This window comes from Grammomys surdaster, unplaced genomic scaffold (assembly GCF_004785775.1).
Source record: "Grammomys surdaster isolate TR1022 unplaced genomic scaffold, NIH_TR_1.0 220, whole genome shotgun sequence".
In the NCBI taxonomy this organism is placed as follows: domain Eukaryota; kingdom Metazoa; phylum Chordata; class Mammalia; order Rodentia; family Muridae; genus Grammomys; species Grammomys surdaster.
This window is the reverse complement of record NW_021604665.1, coordinates 11,992,626-12,005,205: the sequence shown is the minus strand read 5'-3', so window position 1 is coordinate 12,005,205 and position 12,580 is coordinate 11,992,626. Positions and strand designations below refer to the sequence as shown.

The following is a 12,580-nucleotide window of genomic DNA, read 5'->3' as shown; positions in this document are numbered from 1 at the left end:
CATTTATTAAATGTGTCACACAGTATCTATATTTTAAGACCAATTTAGGGTGAACAATAGTTCACTGGTGTCATCGTCACACAAATTTACACAAGTGACTTTTCAGACCCTTTTGCATTTGCCACACCTTTTCAAATGATATTTTCAAATAAATGTTATGAAAACCCATCTTGACCTACTGCCTATCTGTATCCCTGATCATAATAAGATTGAAGGTGATCTGTTTAACCTGTGAGTCCTACTGTGACCTGATTTACACTTCATCATCTGCACCTAGATGTTAACCAGTGCAGAGCAAAACAATGACCCTAACTGGCCCTGATTTCTCTCTGGGCAATGTTTTTCTTGGTTCACTCTTCCACCTTTCTACTATTTTTGGATCTATGCTATTACTTTGTGTGCTTTACTTTATCATTTGACCATTTTTAGTATGTAATTCACAAGACTTAATCCTTCCTTTCTTCCTTTCTCCTCTTTTTTTTTAAAAAAAATCAGAGTAATTGTCAAGTGTGCAACATTTTAACAATGAAATCTAGCCTACTTTCTTCCTCTCTATAATGCTCTCCCTTTTCCTCCCTGGTCTCTGGTCACTCCTGTGGATTTTTACTCATGCTGGAAGATTTGGAGCTAGGGACAACAGATGAGAGATGAATGAAGTCTGTCTTTCTTGGTCTGGGTTGCTTCACTAAGTATTAAATGTTTTACTTACACCATCCACCCACAAATTTCATATTTCATTTTTTATTTACAGATGAATACTATTCCACTGCACACATGCACCACTCTGATATCATCTATTTATCAGATGAACTACATTTAGATTGTTTTCATTTTCAATCTGTTTGTGACTAGAGATCAATCCTAGAAACATTTCACCCAGGGAACACAGAACAGATGCAACATCTTATATGTTTAGTGTGTGTGTGTGCACACACATGTGTGTGAAACACTAATGATTAAAGAATGATAATGGCTAAAGCATCTCTGAATTTAGGAGGGAGGGGTCAACAAAAAATAGAGGGAAATCATGTAATTACATTTTAAATACATTACTATTGATCCTGAAACTATCTTTTGGAAATTGGTGTATCTAAAATTTTAGTACATTTATTAAGAGCCAAATAATTCCACAGAATATGGACCATGCATTATAACACTGTCTTTGCTCATGACCTGTTACATCAGCATTTATACGGCTTTGTAAACATCATTTTCAGAGAAAAATGAATATCCAACAGCATCTGGCTCTCAATCCCAAACATTTGCTATGCCACAAAAGAAAGGCAGTAGGAAGGAAAATAATTTGGAGCTAGAACTGTTGAGAGGAAGGACTACAACTCAAAAAACTTTAGTTTAGACTACATCAATAAATAATTTCTTTTTCCTTGTATTTCTGTCATATAAAATAGCAGCTACATTAAACTTTTTGTTTAGGAAAACTGGAACTACTACATATTAGGAGATCATTTTATACATTTTTTTTCTCACTAGAACCATAATGTGTGCATTCCTCGGGTCTACTGTGATGTCTGTGAAGATGTATAATATGTTTAGTGTTAGTATAGATGTACAGTGTTTCAAATTCTAAAGAGCAGGCATCTCCAAACAGTGGCTAAATATTTGTGGAAACATCTGAAATAAGGACAAAGGAGGATATTTTATTCACCAATGTTCCCTGTCAGTTGGCAGAAAAATAGGTCCCGACTGTCACTCACAAAACGTTGCCTGTGTGCCCCACCTAGAAAAAAAGTCACCCAGATGTAGATAAGCCTGGGGACTTTGAGATAGAGAAGGTATGCTGTTTTCTAAGTTGGCTCCATGTAACTACATTGTTTCATGAAGATCAGACACTCTTATCTAGCTATAAAAACAGAATGCATGGCAGTGGGGAAATGGCCATGGTTACATGATATCATCCATAAAGATCGAGAAAGAGAGCTACAGGCAAAGAACATGGGCAGCCTGTAATAAATTTAAAGGCAATGGAGACAGAAATAAAGGAAAGGGGCAAAAGGGGAGAGGGAAAGGGAGAGAGAGAGATTTTGATTTCCTCACAGTGATCACTGTACTGACCTTCTAACTTACAGAACTATACCACAGGAAAATTGTACAGGCTTAAGCCACTGAATTTTTGGTAACTTTTTTATAGTAACATCAAAAAGCTAACACAGCTTTGGGGATAATTTATCAGCTACCTCTTTAGAATTAACATGATACATAGGCATTCTAAGTTCTTTATGACTGATCATAAAGGACACTGGGAGTGATTGAGTTACTGATCTCATCCTTTATCCCTATACTGTTACTCAGACCTTAAGGGTGGCAGAGCTAGCCTTATCACCCCTGTGTGCTGCCTTGCATCACAGGCCACAAGAGGGGCTTCAAATCAACATAGCACGGCAAAAAAAGAATTAAGACCGAATCATCCTGTGCAGATGAAAAACAACTAGACCATACTCAGCTCTTGTTCTGGGAAAGGGTATGGAAATTGATCAATATACTATACACTGTCAAAAGAGAATTTGTCAGGAGCCATTTATGATAAGCTAAGGCTAGCAGGTGGCCTTCTTGGAGGTGACCCACTGTTTTTGCATGGTTTGGGATGGGTGAGATCAATGGCAAGGTTCCAAAGAAACTTCATCTCAGGATTACTTCTTGCAGCTGATATGTCTTTCCTGTCATTATAAAATTAATATAACAATGACTGGGCTTTAGCCCACCTTACTAATCAGATTTTCTGCAGGTCCACATAAAGATGAATTTTCATGAATTAATACTGTTTGGATGAATTAATGGTTCCATAGAATTCCTGATTTGATAGAAATAATTTTAGGAAGAATGTTTTGAGAGATGGTCTTAGTTGTTTTGCCAGAAAGATGTAACAAAGTTAGAATCAAGAATAGAATGTGCCTAATCCTCATAATAGTAAATAAAGGCTGCATTATAAGACATAGAGTGAGCTTTCATAATCACGCTAAAAAGAGAAATATACTTGGGACAAATTTGTGTTCAAGGAAAAACATTCATGTCCAATAATAAAGCCACAGGTATGCAAGGCTATATAAAAGATATTGCTTTGAACTTATAATGAGCATATTACAATGAAACACTGCTTTGAACTTGTTATCAACATCCTCTGTGACTCTCATTTTATGTAACAGTTTATCTCTGAGGTAATTTTTTTAAAGAATTTTCTTTTTCCTAAGAAAATATATAAAGGCCAAAGAAAAGGAGTAAAGTTGTTAGTTGAATGGTTTGGCTGGAGAAGCTCCGCTCCAACTATCCATCCATCCATCCATCCATCCATCCATCCATCCATCCATCCTTCAGTCTATCCATCCATCTACTCATCCATCCATCCATCCATCCATCCATCCATCCATCCATCCATCCTTCCATCTATCCATCCATTCATCCATCCATCTATCCATCCATCCATCCATCCATCCATCCATCCATCCATCCATTTATCCATTCATGCATGCATGCATGCATCCAAATGACTAGGTCTGTTTGTCTGTACAAACCTGGAGGCATATGTGTAGGTATGTAGGCATGTATGAATACTTGTAGAGTGTATGAGACAGGTGGATTGGCCCAACAAAATGTGTTGTGAATGTGTTCATGTTTGAATGAGGATGTTAATATAAATCTAAATGTATGTATGAATGTATATGGACTGGTGCATATTTGCCTGTAAAAAGCATATTAGTTTTTCCTTTCCTTTCTCTTTGGTTCATAAAGAGTTAAGCAGCCAGGCCAGTGATGGACTTCTGGCTGTCTGGCCAGAGGAGGCAGCACTAGCAGTAAATTCTTTATCTAATCACCTGCTGTTAGCAGCAAGTGTCAATAGATCTAGAGGCCTGAACGTTCTGGCCTCAGAGTAACTTAAAGTCAAGATAGGAATAAATTATTAGAGAAAGTAATTCTACTCTCTCTCCTGACTAAGTCTTGCCCCACTGATGCTTTTCAGAGAGTACCAAGTCTGGAGCTAGGATCCTGACAGGAATTGTTCTAAAGTCTCAAGAAAACGTAATATTTAATAGTTATCTATCAAAATACACTAATCCTGACATAACCCCATAATTCTTCCTAGATGTTTCTCTTTCTTAAGTTCAATGAAGATAAGACAATATGGTCTGAGAACCTTCTACTCAAATTTGCTCTTTTTTCTATGCTCCATTCTAGATCCGAATTTACTTGTGCTATAATTCCAGTGAGCTTCGTTATTGCCTCTGCAAAGTGAAGAGTAAAGAGATCTGTTTTTCCAAGGCACTCGCAGAAATACTACATGCCATCTCAGAGAAGGTTATATGGATAATCAACCTCTGTATTCAGTTTTATTGAATTTTGAAGTAAGAGTCATAAAGAATATGATTTTCTAAAAATATATGTCCAATGGGATTTTAAATTCTCTGTTAGCCAAACCATCATCACACAGTGGCCCATGGCAAGTAACAGAAAAACACGCTGTGCTCAGAAGCTGTGCAAACTGCAAGGCTTGTTCTCCACCAGCCTGACTGGCTTCAGTCCTTCCTAGGTTACTGTCGGATACAGCTCTTCCTGTATCATCCACCAATAAATCTATTGGCTCCACTTTAAATATCCACTACCTGCCCACTATGACAACATGTCTAGTACAAGGACTTGTTGCTTTTCAGTCACCTTTTTGTAGTTATAGAGTTAAAGGCTGCATTCAAGGACCAAAAACTTCTTTTAACACATAAATTAAAAGGATTGGGGCTATACCTTACCAGGCATGTGGGAGGAACGCTTAAAACGCTTACCAGGCATGTGGGAGGAACTGTGTTTCAAATTCCAATACTTCATAAACGAACCATAGCATTTCTCACTCAAACTCTTCTATCAAAACCCTATATGATTGCCTGTTTGTAATCATTAAAATTCCAAGACCCTAATCAGGCCTTGTCATTGTCTGTGCTCTGATGCTGTCATCTACTAAATGATATCACCAGCTGACTCAGGTCCTTCCTGTGGCCCTTCCTCATACCCCTTCCTCATGCCCTGAGCGTCAGCCAACCAGATCTGTTTTCTTTTTTTTCCTCCAGATACAAACATCTGGGGAGTCTTTTCACGTACTCTTCTCTCCACTCCAAAAGCACTTCCAGAGAGCTGATGGCAGCCGACTTCCTAACGGTTTTCATCTCTCAAAGTATGTACTTTTTAAACTGTAAATCTACCTTGCATCTCCAACTATAAAGGTCCTTGGTATCTGCCTACTTCCTACGTACAAATTTCCCACAACATGACCATTTCCAACTATATGCCTTCTTTTGACATTTTATAACTTACTGCATCCAATTAGTGATATCTGTATGTACCTGGATAGGGCTGATCCACTGAAGCATGGCAGCCTGCCACCTGCCATATACCAAAAGAAACATATCATCTCTCCTGCAGCATCCATCACATACCTAGAACTCCTCAGCTAGGGGTGGTGCCTCATAAATCTCCCACACCCACCAATGCTGGAGTTTTGATGGACAGCTCTTAAGCAGTTAAAATACATGCTGTGAGTTCACGGGTGCAACGGCTACTTTCTGTTCAAAGGACAGCCGTTCATAGCATTCCTCTCATCCCCCTGCTCTGAATGTTGCCTCAGCTCTCTCCTCTGTAATATTCCCTGAACTTACATAAAGGATATAGATGTCCCATTTAGGGTTGAGGACGCATTGTCAGTTACTCTCCCCACCTTGTCCAGTTAGGGCTCTATATTAACCACTGTCCACTGCAAACAGAATCTTCTCTGACAAAGCCAGAGAGCTTCCCTAATCTGGAAAGTTCATAAGGGTTCACAAGGGCCCATCCTTAAGGCACTTCAGTATCAGGTCAGTGATCCAAATAGCAGGGCTTGAACATCTCACCCTCCTGTATCCATCTCCCGTGATTGCTGCTTCATACCAGATCCTGGGCAAAGCATTCTCAGAATGGTGTTTTTCTTAGGTCACATAACAAACCCACAAGTCACAGCTATTTTCATCTTTGTTTTGCTTATGAAAAAGCAGGTTTTAAGAGGCTCTGTTACATCCTCAGTCGCACAGCTAGCAAATGTTAGGATGGCCATGCAAACATAGGCAGCACGGCTCCAGAGTTCATAAACCATCAAAGAACTCTACAGATAAATTATGATGTTAGGTAGCAGACTAATCATACTCCTTCAAACATTACCGACTATCACTGCTTCCATTTTGTTGCTTGGAAAACTGAAGCTAAGATGTTCCAGTGACCAGCTCGAGGCCACAGAACTGGGAAGAGTTCCAGCCCAGGGATGCCTTCGGTTTGTGAACCACAAGGAAACATGGCTAATATGGGGAACCAGGACAAAAAAAATTCAATAGGTACCCCACACCTGCAATTAATAGTTTTTTTTTCTCCACAGAGCTACTTAAGCAGAACATAACACATTACATAGGTTCTGTCCTCCTGCCCGAAACAAAATCTTCAGAATACCCTCAGCTCTAGGTTCAAATGAAAAGCTCTGGGGTTTAGGGACTGGTGCAGTGAAGAAACTGGCCTGGTCCATTTTTGTTTTTCCGTGTACAACCAACGTGGACAAGACTCAAGGGGATTTTCTAGTGTTGTCAACAGCAACCAGGGAGCTATTGTGTCATGTATAGTTTTGGGTATCACATGTGTCCTGGCCACAACATGAAGGGAAAGTGTGACCAACAGATAGTCTGGGCAGGAGCAGAGATAAGGATCGAGGATGTTAGATGGACACAAGAAATACCAACTTCCAGCTTATGCTTCCATCTATTGGGTTACTCTATCATTCATTTTCAGGGGCAGGAGCAAGGGTTAGTTTATATTACCCATAGTCTTAATTCAGTCATCAGGTCATGACTTATTTTATTATATAAATATGTACATGTAACATAATACATATATATATTATTAAATTAGTATACACACACACATACACACAGACACACACACACACACACATACATACACACTATTCATGGCTCTTCCACTGTGTTGCTTGTCTTCAATCAAATTGCCCATAAGGAAATGCGATGATCTTCTGACAATGTATTACGTTAATCACGGCCCATCTCATTTACTTCATGGATCACCAAATTGTCTGATCGTATACTATCCTATTCAATAGCTGTATTCCCTACCATGCCACTCTCAGGTCTTTTGTTAGGTTGTTTTTAACTCACTTTCAATTGGTAAGCCATTGACTCTCCATTTGATGGTGGGTTCAGGGTCTCCTTCTGCTTCACACAACAAGATGCCATTGCTTCCCGTGCTGTACACGGCACTCTGAGGTTTCTTTTTCCAGTTTGGAGGCTCTGAAGACAAAACAAAGACATTTCCAGAACTCTTCTGTATAGCAGATCTAACCACTGTAACAGGTCTGCATTTCTACCAAACACCAGCAGAGGGCAGACACTACAAAGAATTCCATAGCAGCTCCTTTGGTTCGGTTCCACGAAAGCAACATGGGTGAATTTCTCTCTCTCTCTCTCTCTCTCTCTCTCTCTCTCTCTCTCTCTCTCTCTCTCTCTCTCCCTCCCTCCCTCCCTCCCTCCCTCTCTCTCTCTCTCTCTTTCTCTCTCTCTCTGCGTACTTACATTACACTCTGAACATGTATATAAATCAGCATACTAAAAATATACAGCCGCCTTAGCTGTATACATTTGTCTTACTGAAACATTAGAGAGGGCTCAGCAGATGGTAATTCATTTAGGGCTGGCTACTGTTTCTACTCAAGCTGCAGGGTAGTAACTGAAAATGTGGATATGCAGGAAATAGATTGAGAGACCTTTTTAAATAACAGTAAAATTTGTAAGACCCTGTTTCTTGATTATTGACTCTAACATTTACATATCATATGTATAGCAATTTACATAACTTATCAACTTCAAAAACATCCTTTGCAAGAGATGTTTGCTTGCAAAGGGGCAGAAAGGGAACCTGAGAACATTTGACTTTTATCTTTGGAAACAAAGCAGAAAAACCAGGAACAAATGATATTCATCTTTTGATGCATAAAACTTCAAAAGTGTAGCTCTAAATCGAATCTCAGAACAGAGCAAGACAAGTGTTTTCATTGCAAACATTACTGTCACATCTGGTTACCATCAGGGTAGCACTATGACAACAGTGACTACAAGACTAGAAGCGAGCATGAATACTATTATTGTTGTTGTTGGTTGCCAGCATGTATAGCTATATACCACTTTCTTGGATACCTTGTGACCGGAGAGAACAGAAGAAGGCATCAGATCTTTTGTTTGGGGTTACAGAGAGCTATGAGCTACCATGTAGATGCTGTGAACTAAACCAAGGCCCTGTAAAATAGCAGCCAGTGCTCTCTCTCCAACTACTGAGCCATTTCTCCAGACCCATTCGCATAGTTGATAACTAATCTCAGATGTGGCTTAATAAAATTTTAAAGTAGTAATTCTCATCAACTTTTGCTTGCTCATTTCCTCCCCCCACCAAGAACTGTGAATTTCTGTGTTGATTTAAAAAAGAAACTTTTAAAAGATGTGTACCTGTATAAAATGAAAATATTTTTTAAATGGTTTTAGTAAAAGAGAGAAAGAGGATTACATGGGAAAAAATAAATTTATTAAATGGTAAAAGAAAACATACAGACAAGTAATTCTGGCAAGTCTGTGTGTGTGCAAGATACATACCTTTAGAATTTCCCAACGAGGTGTGGGATCAATTGTTAATTTTCATGTTAAGCATCTGTGTTTATAATAGATTGCTCTAAAAATACTGAATCCCTTAGCATAAAGTACGATGGTCTAAATTGGAAACTGAATTACATTTTAAAGAGGAAGACTGCCTACATGACATTGTATTTTAAAAGGTTTATTTTTTTTACGTGTCAGGCATAGGTATATTGTTGGGTACCTGTTCAACATGTGTGTTGGAAACCAAACATAGGTCCTCTGGAAGAGCATAATATGCTCCTAACCACTGAGACATTTCTCTATGCTCTTCTCTTTTAAATTTTTCCTCAGGTTTTTTTTAATGCAACCACCACAACAAATTCAACATGTTCAAGTTACAGGGGGAAAGCCCCATGAATACGTGAATCATAATGATTAGAGTAGAAACTAGGATTGTTCCCTTCCAAGCATGTAGGACTAAAGATCCTATAACGAAAATATTATTTCATTTCCCCTGCATTATAAAAATCAATTTTCCAATTCCTATCTTCAGTCTGCAAATTTCATTAACCTTTGATATTAATATATCTTTGCGCACATATATTAAAGAGAGATTATTGTGAGAAACAAATGAAGGGTTGAGGTTTTGCTTCATCTAGCCTTTGACCTTATGGAAATAATACTGTGCTTTAGAGAATTCATCTAATCTTTTTCAGGGTCATCAGAGAAAGAATCCTCATTTCCTGTTCTTGGCACTCCATGGATCTCAGAACAGAGCCTCTGGAGAAACAATAGAGACATGCAAAGCTATGGAGGAAGTCCTCATGAACTGGCATCTTGTGCTGGGTAACTAGGAATCAAGGTCAGTTCAGCTGTCCAGTTCAGTCTCTGCATTTCCTCCTCCCCTCCCCCATATCTATCAACTGACACCAGAAGTTTCAAGCATTTGGTAGTTTGTAGCAGTTATTCCTAAACATTAGCTTGGCCCGTCTTCATAAGTTTTAAAAGCACTTCCACATTCAGGTAGATGTTTCTGTCCTTTTCCTCCCTTAAGCTTCCGGTTCTGAACAGATGTAGACATTGTCATGAAACTTGATGGAGACTTAAAACCTGGCTATGACTATTAAATGCAGTTCTGGCTGAGACTCTCACTCTTGACTTCGCTAGTTGACTCTTTAGTAGTTCAATCTCGAAATCAGCACAGAGTCCTTAGAACCGTGATCTCTAGGGTGATAGGGTTGAAGCTTGCTGTCTTGTTTCTTCCTGGCTCCAAATGTCTCCAAATAGATGTATAGGATGGGCCTAATAAATACCTAAAGACTTCCATGGAATAGACATAAGAAAAAATAAAACCTAAGGCATCTTGGATGGGAAATAATCCTCACTGTCTGGTCATTCGGTCTCCCATGACGTTGATTTAATGAACATAGTATTTATTTGGCTGCTACTTGGTTCACGAAGACATTGTCATAAGCCCGAGAACATGAGCTCGATGTGAAACTCTGGGTGGCTGAGATGCAGGGCCAGAGTATCAGCAGAAGTTTCCCAATGCTCACATCACACAAGTATGAGATGGGTAATTTCTAGTAAAGGGGTTAGAGAAGATAAAGAAAAGATGAGTAACCCTGAAAATGTAGGGGAAGGAGCTATGGGGCCTCACTCTTCTCCACATGCCTGAGATACGTGGTAGCTGACAAAATGTGTGTCCTCTAAAACCTCACCCAATTACTCACAATAAGAAACAAAATGCAAGATGATAGGTTAAATATATAACGTCCAAAATGGAGATGTCAAAGCATAAATCCTGCAAATATTATAAACAACCTAAAAATGTTTATTATGGTACTAAAACCCAAATAGAACAGCAAATTTGGTGTCTGAGACATGTAACACAGTGAACATTTTTAGCAAACTTTTTTATCACAGAGGTCTACTTAATATTTATATTCTTTATTTTTATGGAACATCTCATGTACATCAGGCAGGCTTCTGCTTCCTGTGTAGCTTATGATGATCATGAACTGTTGATCCTCCTGCTTCTACCAACCAAGTGCTTGAAACTCAAGAGTGCACCATCAGACTCAGTTTATGTGGTGCTGCGGATTGAACCAAGGACCTTGTGCACATTAGGTTAGCATTCTACCAACTTCTTGGGAATAAGTTCATTAATTCAAAATAAGGTATTCATGCTATCAGGGATTGGACTGAGTTTCAGCATGTGGCATTTAGATACTGCAGGGTACTCTAATATTATTAAGGATTATTATTAAGGATAATATTAAGGATTGAACAGATGTGCAAAAATGATTCAGGTTATATTTCTGAAATTGAACAGCCTAAAATGATTTCAAAATGGGCAACATAAAAATTGGTGGGTTTTTTCATCTGTTTCTTATCACTTTAAGTGTTACTGATAGACTGATGACTGGACTTATGTTTTATGTGGCATTCTTATGTATTGTTATTATTGTTGTTATTATTATTATCGTCATTATCATTATCTGAGTGTACCCATACCATGGTCCACTTGTGGCAGACAATTTTAGAGAGTCAGTTCTCTCCTTTTATTTTAATGTAGATTCTAAATATATAATTCAGGTTTGCTGAAAACCCCTTTTACCACTGAGCCATTTCACTGGTCCTTGGTTGCTACTGTATATATAATAATCCATAGTATAGGTGCCCAGAAACTACAGTAACATCTAACGATGATATCAGCTGTTATTTTCATAGAAAATATATTATTCGAGTTGCAATCTGATTACATATTTAGGCTATTTTAGCTTAACGTACAAGTTGATGGAACTTGAATTTCAAAATAGAGAAGAAAAATGACAGACAGGATAGGGTACAAACTATGCTTGTGCACATATGATGTTTTCACAATGGACAAGATCAAAATACATGAGAGAACTGCTTTCCTGCCACATGACAGTCCTGATTTAATTTGGGTTTCTAAATAAAATAATGAAAATGAAGAGGAAAATACAAGGAGACAAAGAAAATGTAATAAAGACAACCTCCCATCTCCTGATAATTAGTGATTTTTATAGCTACTGCTTTCACCATTTAGGGAGAAAATTGTATCTTGATTATGCTCAACTGTTCCCACGCAGGTGTGAGGAGAAGCTGAAACATGCTTCTGAGTGTATGTTTACTATTTTCTCACAAAAGTGGAATGATTCAATATTCTTAATAAAAATAATATTTACATCTCAGATCCACTAATAACTATTTTGCAAATCGTGGAGACAATTTGTTCAAGAAACCTATATCCCTTTGGAATCCTACCGCCAATGTTTTAAGTTGCATAATTAATTTTACTGGTATAATATTTTTTTTGCAACACTTGCAGTTCTTTTTGAAAGCTTTGGTCTTAATAGTCAAGAAAACCGAGGCCAGATTGTTAAAATATTCAGCTACCGTAGCAACACAGCAGCCATCTGGAAGGATTTTCTAACAGTCAGCAACTCAGAGTAGAAGCAGCTAATAATTATGTATGTCTGGTTCGAGTGTGTGTGTGTGTGTATGTGTGTGTGTGTGTGTGCATGTGCGTGTGTACTTGAGAGGCACCAGAGGGTAGGGAAATATCCCTATCAAAAAATGTAGCCAAATTATAGACAAGTGTCAAACAATGTCTAAAATTATAGTCACATCTTTCAAACTTCTTCTCTACATGTCTGTTTGAATAACATTGTCAGAAGAATATATTATTATTGATAGACCTTGATGTTAATATCTAACATTGCATTCTGTTCTATAAAGATTTGTTTGTTGATCCAAACAAAACAAATTCCTCCTTTTAAATTTTCTTATTCTCTCCTTAACTAAGAAACTAGTATAGAAAAGGTTGAGAAATTGTGTTGGTCCAGAGACTTGATGCAGTCAATTATTGGAAAATTTAACTTGTAAGTGAAATTTGTATC

At 38.1% G+C, this 12,580-nt stretch overlaps 1 protein-coding gene across 1 annotated transcript in view; it reads right to left on the bottom strand.

Annotated features, from left to right (window-relative positions):
• Chl1 (cell adhesion molecule L1 like) overlaps positions 1-12,580 on the bottom strand; it is a 148,085-nt gene that overhangs the window by 32,023 nt on the left and 103,482 nt on the right. The window contains exon 10 of the mRNA XM_028773100.1: positions 7,188-7,319. Coding sequence (XP_028628933.1) covers positions 7,188-7,319 — 132 coding nt within the window. The remainder of the gene's footprint in view (positions 1-7,187; positions 7,320-12,580) is intronic.